The sequence below is a fragment of the Zonotrichia leucophrys genome, chromosome 1A (assembly GCF_028769735.1).
Source record: "Zonotrichia leucophrys gambelii isolate GWCS_2022_RI chromosome 1A, RI_Zleu_2.0, whole genome shotgun sequence".
Taxonomy (NCBI): Eukaryota; Metazoa; Chordata; class Aves; order Passeriformes; family Passerellidae; genus Zonotrichia; species Zonotrichia leucophrys.
Window position 1 is genome coordinate 24124521 of NC_088170.1, and position 12386 is coordinate 24136906.

Below are 12386 nucleotides of genomic sequence, written 5' to 3' on the forward strand. Positions count from 1 at the left end.
TTATCTAGTCACTAGATAAAATCTGAGGCAGAACGTGTCAGTGCATTATTGCTTTTTGCTTCCAACACTGCTGAGTGTTAGAACGCATACAGATTTGTTCATAGTAAAGGTTATAGTAAATAAATAAGAAATACACATAATAATAGCTGCTTATGTCAGAGGAACAGAAGATAAACTATTCCCTAAAGTTCTCTCCCTCATATCCCCAGACCTTTGTACACTGAGCTTGAAATAAACAACCATTTCTTAGGAGTGAACTTGGGCTGATAGAGTCTGTGTTAAACATGGCAAAAAAGAGCTGCACAATGTGGTGTTATCACAATGGATTTCGCTTTTTCACAAGTCTGTTAGTGTTCTTTTACAGTAGAAACTGAAGTGCTCAATTCCTTTAACTTCTTTTTCCTTAGTAATAACCTAAATGTCTGGTTTATTTGGTCAAACATCAGGTTTAGTTTTTTCTCTTTGTATCTCAGCTGTCCATTTTGTCATATCTGACTCAGAACTTTGTCCTTCCAAAGGATGTAATTAGGTTTAGGAGAATTAAGTGTAAAATTCCTATCTGTAGTGGAACTTAATATCCTAAATCAATGGTTTTTACTTTCTTTGCTTGAGAAATGGAAAACTTTCTTCTCCTTATGTACAAAAAGTTTCTTGTCCTTAGGTACGAAATCTCTCTCCAAATTCCTTTCCCTCGATCCCTCTCAGGTATTGCATATGCTATGTTAGATATTAAGTATTATAAATTAGCTATGTGATTCTTATGCTTTTGGGTTTATTTTAAGGCTCTTCTGGAATGAGAGAAACTATCAAAATGTATTTACTTGCTTCCTCCACTCCTTTTTTTTTTTTTTTGCAGTGATATCACTACATATTTTATGACAGCTTTGCCCTTAAGCCTCTTTCAGTCACAGAAGAATCAATCCCCCTCCCTGAGCTCTGTCTGTCATAAATCCATTGATAAAATCTCTGCCATTGAAATCCCCATGGCTGAAGCTGAATCAGGGTTACAGCTCAGCTGAGAGCCCTCACAGATGAGGCTCTGCTTGGTCTCTGCATGGCGTCTGTTCTTTCATTTATCGTCTGTGCCGGGGCAGCAGAGTTCACTTGCACAGCTGCATGCTATGTGAGCTATTCAGAGCACTGATGCTTTATGAAAGCAGCCTGCAGCCATCAGACAAGAAATTATACAGGTTTCTAACAGAGGAGAGACAGATGTCAGTGTGAATTCTCTTATGGGAAGAATAACTAGTTTTATAAAAAGAACACTGGCCCAGTTTGGAAAGGCGCAATGAATGGCAGGGTTTGGTGCCCAAGCATTTCTGAGGAACTGCACACAAGAGTTGGTTTCATTACTCATCACTTCTTCCTTTTAGTAAAGCCTGTAGACTTTGCACAGTATCCCGACCACCACGAAAAGCTGCATTTAAGGAAAAAATATGTCCAAAGGTGATAATGGAAACACTGTATAAGATTGCTAAATGCACTCGGTGTAAATACTTCTAAGTTTTCCAGGTGCTAGGGACTCCCTGAGAATGTCCTTTGCTGACAATACATAACCAGCCCTTGAACTCTCTTTCAGGATCTCCAGGATCAAAACAGGCAAAACCAATGAAAAAAAAATTATTTCTTTGGAGTATGGGAAAAATATAATCAGCAAAAAGAATGCCACTAATGTAGTTAATCTCAGCCTAAACCTGAACATTTTCATATGACCTGAATCTTTGATCATATGTAAAGAAAAGGAAAGGAGAGAATACCTGGGAGATAGATGTTAACACACCAAAATCCCATTTCTGAGATGTCCATATGGTAAAGTCTCCCATTCATTGACAGAAGAGAAACATATGAAATCATGAAGGACAAGTATAAAAAAGCAGAATTAATCCTGAGCACACCAGGCACCGTCCTACCTTTCCTGGAGTCCCACAGGTTTCATTCTGAAAGGAGATGGGCTGGCACACAGGGGAGGTTTGAGCTCAGGAACACATTGGCCTTGAGGGTCCACTACAACATTGATAACCTTTGGAGCCTCTTGAGGCTGGACCATGCTGTTGGTGGTCTTGTACTCAGTCTGAGATGTCTGCAGGGGAAGGGGTGATAGGTGGATCTCCTGCTTCTTTTCCTTCTCTTGCCTTAGTGACAACTGGATCTTCTCCTTTAATCTGTACAGAACCTACAGAAATAAAGAGGACAGCTCAATCTCAATTGCCTGGTAAACAAGGCAAGGAAGGTATCACAAATGCTGGAGAAGATTGCCATAGGTGACTTTCATTTCTAGGAGGTAAGTCACAAGTTGTGTTACACAGCATTTCCCACAACAAGATAAGCATTCCCATTACATAAACTGCAGTGTACACGTGGGCAGCAGGGATTTTAACAGTTCTCACTGTGAGTTAGTACTTATTTGCAATACCTGCAGTAGTATTATTTAAAGAGCAAATAACACAGAATGGAGATTAGTTACAGAAGATATTGTGAAGAAGGAAATACTGATAAATACAGTAACTGTAGAAGAGATTTTAAGCATTTTAACACAAGAGAGACAATGACACAAAATAAAATAAATGTTTATGATTTAGCCAGATACAAGTCTCTAATTACAGCAGCCTCAATTTGTTTTAGAGCAGATGTTTTAGAAGCCCTTACTCATCTGGCATGGAGCTGGTGGTTAAACAGGGTAACTTTACTAGGTCACTTTGGTAACAGTAGGCTGCTGTTACTCTGAAATACTCCCCCAGGTAGGGATAGGTTCCAATATCCTGAGAGAAACATTAACTATTCTGAAATAAAGCTGAAGTGATGAGTGGCCTATGAAGTTATTTAACCATCTGTTCAGAAAAGTGTGCTTTGCAATCACCAAGAAATTGATTTCTGAACACACTGTAATACCAGGATTATCTGTCCACATATTGCTTATGAATGTGAACATCTGGAATGTGCAACAAAAGCAGAAGTTGTACTGATCTTCTTCCATCAAACTCTACACTGATGTTGCTGAACCCTGGCTTGATGAGGGCAGGCAGGTAGCTTGTGCTCAGTAATGTCACTCCAGAGGTACCCATGCTGCACCTGTTTAACATATCTTATTTCTTGGGAGGGCAATACAAAAAACAATTTCTGAGCTATAGCTGTTCCATTTTCAAAACATGCCTTACCAGCTATGAAATTTATACGAATTGTAAATATTGCGAGTGGAGATGGAAGGCACTTACACAGTTTTTTGAAGGTGTCTGCAGATACCCTTGTACTTTCCACTTTGCTTTATCTGTTCCTGTAAAGCATTTGATTTGGATCCTTGAGTAAGAGAAAACCTAGACCAGAACATTTTTTTTCTCTGCAAGCTAATTCATTGACAGCTGTTGCCCCTGCTAGCACCACATTAAGATCTATCATTCCTTAGCTTTCCAGTGATGGCTAGATATACCTGATGGGTTTGTTTGTTCAAGGATTAGCATTAGAGGTTTAGCTGGGAACTGACCTAATGTCATTAGCAATACACAAAAACAAGACTTGGCTAGGTAAACCATCTGTTCATTCTGAAGGGTTTAGAATTACTAGGATAAGATTTCTTTCCCATAATTTTGCAGAAAAAGAAGTCCTCTCAGGGGTACCTGTGAAGCAAGGGCGCTAGTACCTGTAAAGAGGGACTTGAAATATTTTTACTGTCTTTTTCTCTAGTGAGTGCTTTCAGGTAATTTGTTTCTGATAACCAGCAGATAAGCAGCTCACAGACTCATGGCCATGACAATGCTCACCATACCTTCTTGTCACTAATATGTTTTGACATAGTTTCACTTCTTGAGGACCTAAGGAATTATGGTTTTGACTTCTAAAATGTGGACAAGTATTATTTATTATACTATTTAATAATATATTATTAAGACTCTAGGAAAAAAAGATAGCTTGACCCTAGCAGAAACTGAAAAAAATCTAACCAACAACATTTGATCTAAACACTAACACTTTTCCTCAGAAAGTGTTACAGGGCTATAAGAGTTTTAATGAAAGTAAAGTAAAAAATCCAGAAATGGCCAAAAATATAGTGACCAACCCAATTTGCCACTCTGACACACATTAAATGGGATAAAAAGCAAACATGAGTTGTTTGTTAGCTTTACAATTGGACATACTCATATATTATCAGATCCTGGCAAAATTTGAGACAGTGTCCATTTGCAGTTTAAACAGTAGCACATGTAAAGATACAGGTTGGACCTGGGAGGAACAGAAAGAGGAATCTCTGCAGAAAAGACTACAGAATAATAGCAATTCCATCTGGAAGGAATTCAAGGAGTCTACTAGTATTGACCTCTGCCCTAACTTCACACCCTAAAATAGGGTGTAACTTCAGCTACACCCTATTTCAACTATTTCTGATGTTTGCCTATAATCAGATGTTTGCCTAAAATCTTAATGGGGGAAAACTCCCAAGCTTCCCCAAGCAATGCAAACCAGGGTCTGGTGACACATGTGATAGCAAAGATCTTTCTAATGAGTCAGCCAAATCACCTTGTAAAAATTTTTTCCCTTTTCCAGTCCCCAATGGAGAAAGTATTATCTTCTTCCTTACAACAGCCTTTGAAATCTTTCCATGTTTGAGAACTATCATGTTTCTGCTTGCTCCTTTTCCCTGTCATAAATAAACCAAATTATTTCATGTCCTCTGTGTCTCTGATCACTCTTGCATCTCCTTCCTCCTATAATTGCCTGAAATTTTAAGCAAATGTGGTGGACAGAGACAATGGAAAATGAGTAAGACATGACAACCAAATTACCACAGCAGAGTAGAATTCAGACCTTAGAGATCATATCCTCATGTATATATCCCAGGGTAAGAAGTGTATTTTTGCAACATTGATGTTGCTTATCTCCTTATCTACTTCTGTAATACTGTTCTGTGATACTGCTGGGACCTTTCCTACAGAACTGTTGTTTTGCCACATATCTCCTACATTGTATTGATGCACATGATTACAGCTCTTGTCACTGCCAAGCAGCATTGTTGTTCTTTCCCATCTTTTCTCTGGCACCTGAAGAATATTTGAAGTTCTGATACTGTCATACAGAATGCTTTCAATTTCCAATATTGTTGATGCATTCCAGGTCATTAATGAAAATATTTTGTGGTACCAGGACAAGGACAGCCAGCGTTTTCTATACTTTTCCAGTTAAATAGTCAGTAATGACCAAAATATCTCTTCTCCAAAACAGAGAGCAGAGAAGAAGAGATTTCTAGAGTTATCCTCCTCCTTTTGAGTAAAATGGCATGGAGAGATGGAGACAACAAGAAAGTAGAAATTAAATAAAGCAACAATTTCCTGTGATAAAACAAGTACTTTTCAAATCTTAGGGAGACCTTAAAAGATGAAATAACATTTTGTTATAAATCTTTGTGAACATTTCTATAACTGTGAACATTTTTAAATAACTTCAGATTAAACATGCTTTCCATCTTAAGGTTGTAAGTGGTTAAAGAAAATTAAATGTGTTTGAGAGCAAAATATCTCAAAAAGACCCCAAGATACTGTGTGTTCATAAATGCTGACAATTGTCAGAATTCAGTTAGCACTTGGATGTGTGCACTGTAGAAGTATCACACAATTTAAAGAAGGAAAATGTATAAGATACAACATTGGAAAAAAATGTAAAAATTACCCTACAAAAGTCAGTAGTGGTATAGTGTTCATCTTCTGTGTGACCACTGCGTTTCTCATATTCAATGTATTAGAATTGTGCCTAATGCTCAGAAACCTAGCCACTGCAATGTGAATGGCAAACCTGCTCAAAAATGTTATTATTCCTTCATGTTCTTACTAGTTATTTCAGTTTATTATTTGTGCATTTGATACACAAATACCAACACACACTCTAACAACTGTGCACTGACAACATTCTATCAATGTGTTGTTGCTTTTACTATCGAATAAAATTGAAATAAAGGCAGGTAAGAGGACTTCAGGGATCCTGGGAACTAAGAAGGCTGAGAAGTCATCACTCATGTCCTTACACAGTTACCCTGTAGATTTAAGAACCTGTTATTTATTTCTTCAGCTTCCTTCTAGTTACATTCTTCATTCAACTCAAAATGCATCAAGAAATGTGATTCTTCAAACTTTGGTTTCCCAGCATTATGAGAGTGACCAATTCTTACCTTGGAGTTGAGTTTCTATTAGCCTTGAGAAAACACCCATCATGTAAAGAATTTGTGATCCTATCCTTCAGACTAAGAAAAGCATGAAAAAAACCAAAATAAAGGTAAAAGGGAAACTTACCATTAAACAAGTCACTAGAATGACAAAGATGCTGAGAAATATGACAACTGCATAAAATCCTTCTTTGCTCCAGATTTTGTCTGCTTCGTGCTGGCCTTGCAAAACATTTTTCTTTTTTAAGCAATGAAACAGAAACAGAAAGAGAAAAAAGGTTATAGAGTGGCATGTGCAGATTAAATAGCTCTCCTTGGGCATTAATCACTCTCCTGAGCTTTGTCAGGGCTGAAATTCCACAGCACATGGCATGACTTGGAGCGCTGCTATTGGCACCCCTGCCCACGCCCAGTCCATGGAGCAGGCACACCCCACGCTCCCAGCGCCGCGCCGGGATCTACAGCCCAGGGAACTGTCCCCAGCCGGCACAGGCTGCCTGCAGGTAAAGCAAACATGGCCCAGCACCGTTCTTGGAAGCCACCTGGCTGCTCAGGTCAAAGGCTGTGCTCCCCCACGGCCTTTGGGAAGTGCTTGCCCTGCCTTTCTTCCCAGTGCTTATCTCCAGCCCTAGCACGCACACGCCAGCCTTCCCAGTGTCTACACCTGGCACGGAGCAAAGAGCAGGTGACTTGCCTGTCTGCTTTTGTGAGCCAGGAAGCCCTCACACTGTCACCTCTAGATTACACACACAAATACGTAAAAAATATTGATTTTGCCGAAAATAATCTCATTATCTGTTTATCTCTAATTCTGATTATGCTTAATCTCATTATCTTTGGCTTCCTGCTGATAGAACATTTCTGTAACAGCTGCGCACACTAAAATTTCCAGAACTCCTAGGGAACTCCTGGGAATTATGAAATAATAATGATTGTAAAAGCATTTATTTTTGTCTTTATTGCAGCAGTGGGACTTGGTCGGACTATTAAATTACCAGAATTTCACTATGTTTTCAAATATAGATTTTGTAGCAGAAACAAAGTACATGCACCCTTGGTCTAACTGCAATATATTATTTAGAATAAAGTATGTTGTCTGATGCTTCTGGGACCACAGTTCAGTAGACATTGCCAATTTTTAGCTACTTGCTTTTATTTTCTTAATTGTGTCTTTTTAGTAGAGTTCTCAGACTGAGTTAAATCTAAAATTCTGATTCCATCGTAAATGGTCAAGGTCTTTGTGTTTCCCTCTTGCTGAAATTCTCTAATGGCTTTAAATAAACCTCTAGTTTAAATACTGAGCTCTCTTCCCTTCCCAATGTGGCCTTTTCTCCTCTCTGGGGATGTTGTGTTTTTCACAGAGGTTATCACAGAGGAAAGAGTTCTTCCATACAAAGATGAGTGGCTGCTCAATGGGCCTGTAGAACTGCAGGGATGCTCCAACACTTTTGCTTAGCCACCCATTAGCCTGCTCTTTTGCACAGCTAATGTATCAAGACAACTTTGTCTTCCAAAAAGGCAAAGCCTCCCAAAACCAAACTTCTTTAGCCTCCCACACACAGAAAGTCTGGATGATGATGAATTCATGTGGGAAAGCTTCCTGAGGAGTGGGAGCTCATGGCCTGAGGAAGAGAACAAGCTGACAAAGAATGCTGGGTGCTGGATATCGATACAGTTTTCATGGTCCTCCTTTCAGCACAGCATTAGGCACTGCTGTTTTTCAAAGGAGGACAATGCAAGACAATTCACAGATACTATTGCCACAAAATGCAAATATTTTGAGAGGAATTTAGTAGCATGGCTAATGTACAGAGACTTGCTTGCTTCAAGAAATGCTTGTATTTAACTGAGAGTTGACAGCTTTAGAACTGAAAGCATAATAAAGAAGAGTTTTCTTCTGAAGTAATAGTCCTGGGAGCCAGAATGGAAATTCTTCAGCACAACTATAGAAACCAATCTTGTAAAATTAGTATATTTGTGTGTTAGTGTAATCATGCATCATGGTCTCAGATTTAAAATCTTGCAGGTATTGACCGTTTAAAAAGGCTTATAAAGTGTCAGTCTGATGTTTAATGAGCAACTTAAAACTCAGGGCTTTCAAAAAGAACCTGGAAACCTTACCAAATATTTCTGCAAAAATTGTTCCTAGACATTTAAACACTGCTGCCACTGTAGTGGGGTACAGCTCTCTGTGCAATCTGCTACCTCAGCACAGCAAGGTCATTCTGCTGTGCTCATGGCACAGGACTTGGGTCCCAATGCTGGCTCAGAGCCCAAACCTGCAGCTGCTGCACATCCAAGACTGCTCCTGTTGAGCTGCATGGGAATCCCATGGTGACAGCAGCAGCTGCAGCGGTGGCCTATAAGCTATGAACTCAATGTCTGACCCTGAGTGGGTTGGTTACCTGATGGCTTTCCGGCGTTTCATATCTCTCAGGAGGAAATTTAGATACAAAGCAGGAGCTAAAGGAGAATTGGCCATGCTGACCTTTTCTAACTGAGTAAATGGGATGGTTTAATACCTCTTTACTGAATGGCAAATACACTAAAAAGTAAATGAAAAGCTAATGGGGTTTTTAGTCACAGTGGATGAGAGACTTATATAAACTTTAATTCAATGATGCTACAAAACTTTTAAAATATTTTATAATAGACTTCATACATATAACAGACTAAAGAGAATAAAAGAAGGGAAGACTTTAAGAGAATTAATCTCTAGGATGTCTGTCTAGTGCTATGTATGCTCAGGACATGTTTTTGCCTGACTTGTCTTTCTAACAATAATGTTCAAAGAATATTAACAAATGCTGTAAAAAGGGTAAAAAAATATTCCACGACTTAAACTTACTTGACACACCATTTTGAAACACTTTAGTAGTACCTTCACCTACTCAGGTAAGTCTCTCTCCCAGATCTAGCTGGTGGAGAGCAAAATCATTGCTTAAGCTGCTTCCTAATGACAGAAGAAGTTGTGACCTCCAGTAACTGAGTCATCTCACACCCATGATAAGGAATTGCTTTTTGAAACGTCAATGCAGATCATTCAGAACTTTGTTCCTTTGTCTGGAAAACTGATAAGAGGGATAGCAACTGCCACGCTCAGTACAAATTGTTGACACCCAGGAAAAAAACTAATAGGATGGCCAAATGCAAGGCAGAAACGAGAGGATTCTTGTCCTTCAGATAGTTTCTGAGGAATAAGCTTGAGGATATACTCAAAATAATCTGCAAAGATCTGCAGCTAATAAAAGTGGGGGAATATCAGAGTAGATGGAGTGGCAAGGGAATTTCAGGAGCTCAGGGAGCACCAGATCCTAGAGCAAACAGGGAGGAAGGAATAATTTCCTAGTATATCCATTCCCTAACAAGTCTTCAATAAGGTGAGTTTTTCAGGCAGAATGAACCAGGTTAATTTAAACTATTTGAATTCAGCACAATTCAATGTGTGGAAGAATCAAATGTAGGCTTACAATGGCATTCAATCACTAACCTTACTGAAGAGTGCCTGCACACAAGGGTATTTGCTGAACTGGAACAAATGTGTTATTTCTAAACAATTTTTATAAACTTTTTTTTTTTTAAAGATACTAAAATCCATTCTGACTTTTATGGTCTTATTATGGGTAAAACAGTGGAGTATTTCTACAAGCAAGCAAAATGAGCAGCCAACTTTTGATAATAACAAGATAGACATTAAGTAGCCAGTGAGAAATCTGAGATGGAAAGATTCTCCTGCAGTATCAGGACCTGCCAGAGAAGGTAAATTTTCAGTGGAAAACAGGTGAATTTGCAAATTGGGTCAGTTAACCCCAATTAGTCTCTTGGGCCGGAACACTAATGAAAGCATAGCAAGCTGTAGTTCTGAGCTCAGAGGAAAGCTTACAGGGAGCTGGGGGTAGAGCTCAAGATCAAAAAGGGTTCATGGAAGTTCACACTGAATAGCTTTGTTTTTTCTGCTATTTTAACTATGTTAGCTGAGGCACATTAGGAAAGGTTGCCAAGAAATCATTTCCACCCCCAGTGAAAACATGTAGGAATGTGTGTGACCTCTCAGGCTCACAGGACACTGGATAATAACCACTTAGCCATGTCTCCCATGAAAAAGCCACCCCAAAAGCTCTGCTTTAGGTACATGTGTGATGAAGTGCTGTGATTCCACATCCACACAGGCAGCCTGCAGGGCTCCTGTTTCTGTCGGGTGCTCTGGGTGCACCGTGCAGGTTTTACACTGCAGCTGCCTTGCCTGATCACAGGAGCATGTCCTTGTGCCCTGCTTTGTTCCCAGGTGCCTCTATCAGCCCAGGCTGTTGTAATTTCTAAGATATTGGTTTTGATCACTTGTCCTTACAGCGACTAAGAGTTTCTGTATACTTTAAGTGCATGATTGCTTCCTTTGATTTCTTCTCTAATATGTTAATATCACATACTTCAAAGGCAACCTCTTTGTGCAAGGAGGCTGTAATGCTTCATTTTAGGATTGCATAATACTGGTATGAACTCTGGAAATTTCTCCTTCAGTGACACATTTTCAACTGGCAGTTAGCTTAGCTCTCAAAACATAGTAACCCTTATCTTATGAAGTGTAACTTCAGTTATTTTTGTCATTCAAAACCACTTCAAGTTCTCTTCTAGTAAATTCTGAAATCCAAGCAATTTAAAGACTTTAGGAAGCCAGGATTCCCACACCATAATACCAGACTGCCTAAGTCATTGAATATAGTCCTACCATCAAGCACAATTTGGTACTTTGTTCTGGAGAATTCCGCTCCTGACTGTGGTACATCCCATGGAGCAGAACTCAGTCTGAAATCCCACTTTAGACCACAATAAAAGAAGAAATGCTACAACTACGATAAGCCATTGGAAAATCAAGGAGATATGAAAGGTATAGACATTGTCCTAGACCCCTGAAATGGCAAAGACACCTTTAAATTTACACATTTCCACTGGTACACATCTCATTTTACACCAGGCAGTAAAGTACTCTCGTGGTTCCTACAGAAAGACATATAGGGAAACTGCTCTTTCAGCAACTGCAGAATAAGAAACAGGGATATAATTTTGAGACAGGCAATTTACTTGAAATTAGATCAAGCAGTGATCAATGCATCAGCAGATGTGAACAAGCAAATTATTTCTGTAATGAATGGAAATGAATGTAGTTCCAGGTACTGACATCCACTGGGACTTTTGCTGTTTATGGTACAGTATGGGCCGAAACTTTGAGCAGAGCGGTTTTCCATGTGGGTTTTCCTACACAATCTTGGTAAAATTTCTTAGGACAGGATAATCTCCCACAGCATTAACCCTCTGGCGGTCTAGTTTACACTAAACCTTGTTAAAAAGCAATCTCAGGAGAGGTATGTCACAGATGGGATGAACTGCCTGTCAAACACATCTCTTTTTGTTTACCATAGAGAGCCAGAAGACTTTCAAGCCTTAGGCAACTCTTACTGAAATACAGCTGAAAAAGGAGACAAATTTCAGCCCTAACACCTCTGTGTCTGCCACGCACCTAGAAAGATGAGAGTAATGCTTCCTTTATGCACAGATACACTGATATTGCACATACAATACTACTTGTGAAGCATTCATACTTTTGGTAGAAGAGTGTATAATTTTAGCCCATTATTTAATCAGGATTGGTAGCTCAGCAGTACACACACACACACAGCATTTTACAATGGGCAAATCATGCATCACAGCTATGTAAGGCTTTGTATAATTATACCTTCCTTCAAAGGTTTGCCTGTTTTGTTTTGGTTTGCTGTTACTTTGTTTGGAGCAATTTGTTCTTAGAGCAAGTTGAGGGAACATAAAAGGTTGGCAGCTGACCAAGTAAAGACTGTATGTTGTTTTTTTGATGTTCTTTTCTCAGTAGTCTTATACATGTAGACTATTTATTGAGATCCACAAGGAATATGTAATCAGTGTATTACATATTACTGTAAAGCTGCATTATTTTTCAGGATCAATGCCTTAGCTGTATAATCTGCTATCAATTGAAATATTAAAATAATCTCTTGTGTCTCCAACAGTATTAGGAGTTAGAGACTGCACAGCTTTCATTGTAATAATCCTGTTCTAAATGATTACCTACATTTTTTTCCATATATCTGAACACTCCAGATTATTGAAATGTATCTTACTCAAGATGAGCTCTTGAGTTCAAGGTTTGATTTTTTCCAGCATCTCTTCACTGCTTGATGACATTTCTCCGTTCATATATTATTCATATAAG

At 38.9% G+C, this 12386-nt stretch overlaps 1 protein-coding gene across 1 annotated transcript in view; it reads right to left on the bottom strand.

Annotated features, from left to right (window-relative positions):
• PTPRR (protein tyrosine phosphatase receptor type R) overlaps positions 1 to 12386 on the bottom strand; it is a 138765-nt gene that overhangs the window by 51457 nt on the left and 74922 nt on the right. Inside the window, exons 5-6 of the mRNA XM_064701941.1 lie at positions 6273 to 6383; positions 1911 to 2173 (exon numbers count right to left, since the gene is read on the bottom strand). Coding sequence (XP_064558011.1) covers positions 1911 to 2173; positions 6273 to 6383 — 374 coding nt within the window. The remainder of the gene's footprint in view (positions 1 to 1910; positions 2174 to 6272; positions 6384 to 12386) is intronic.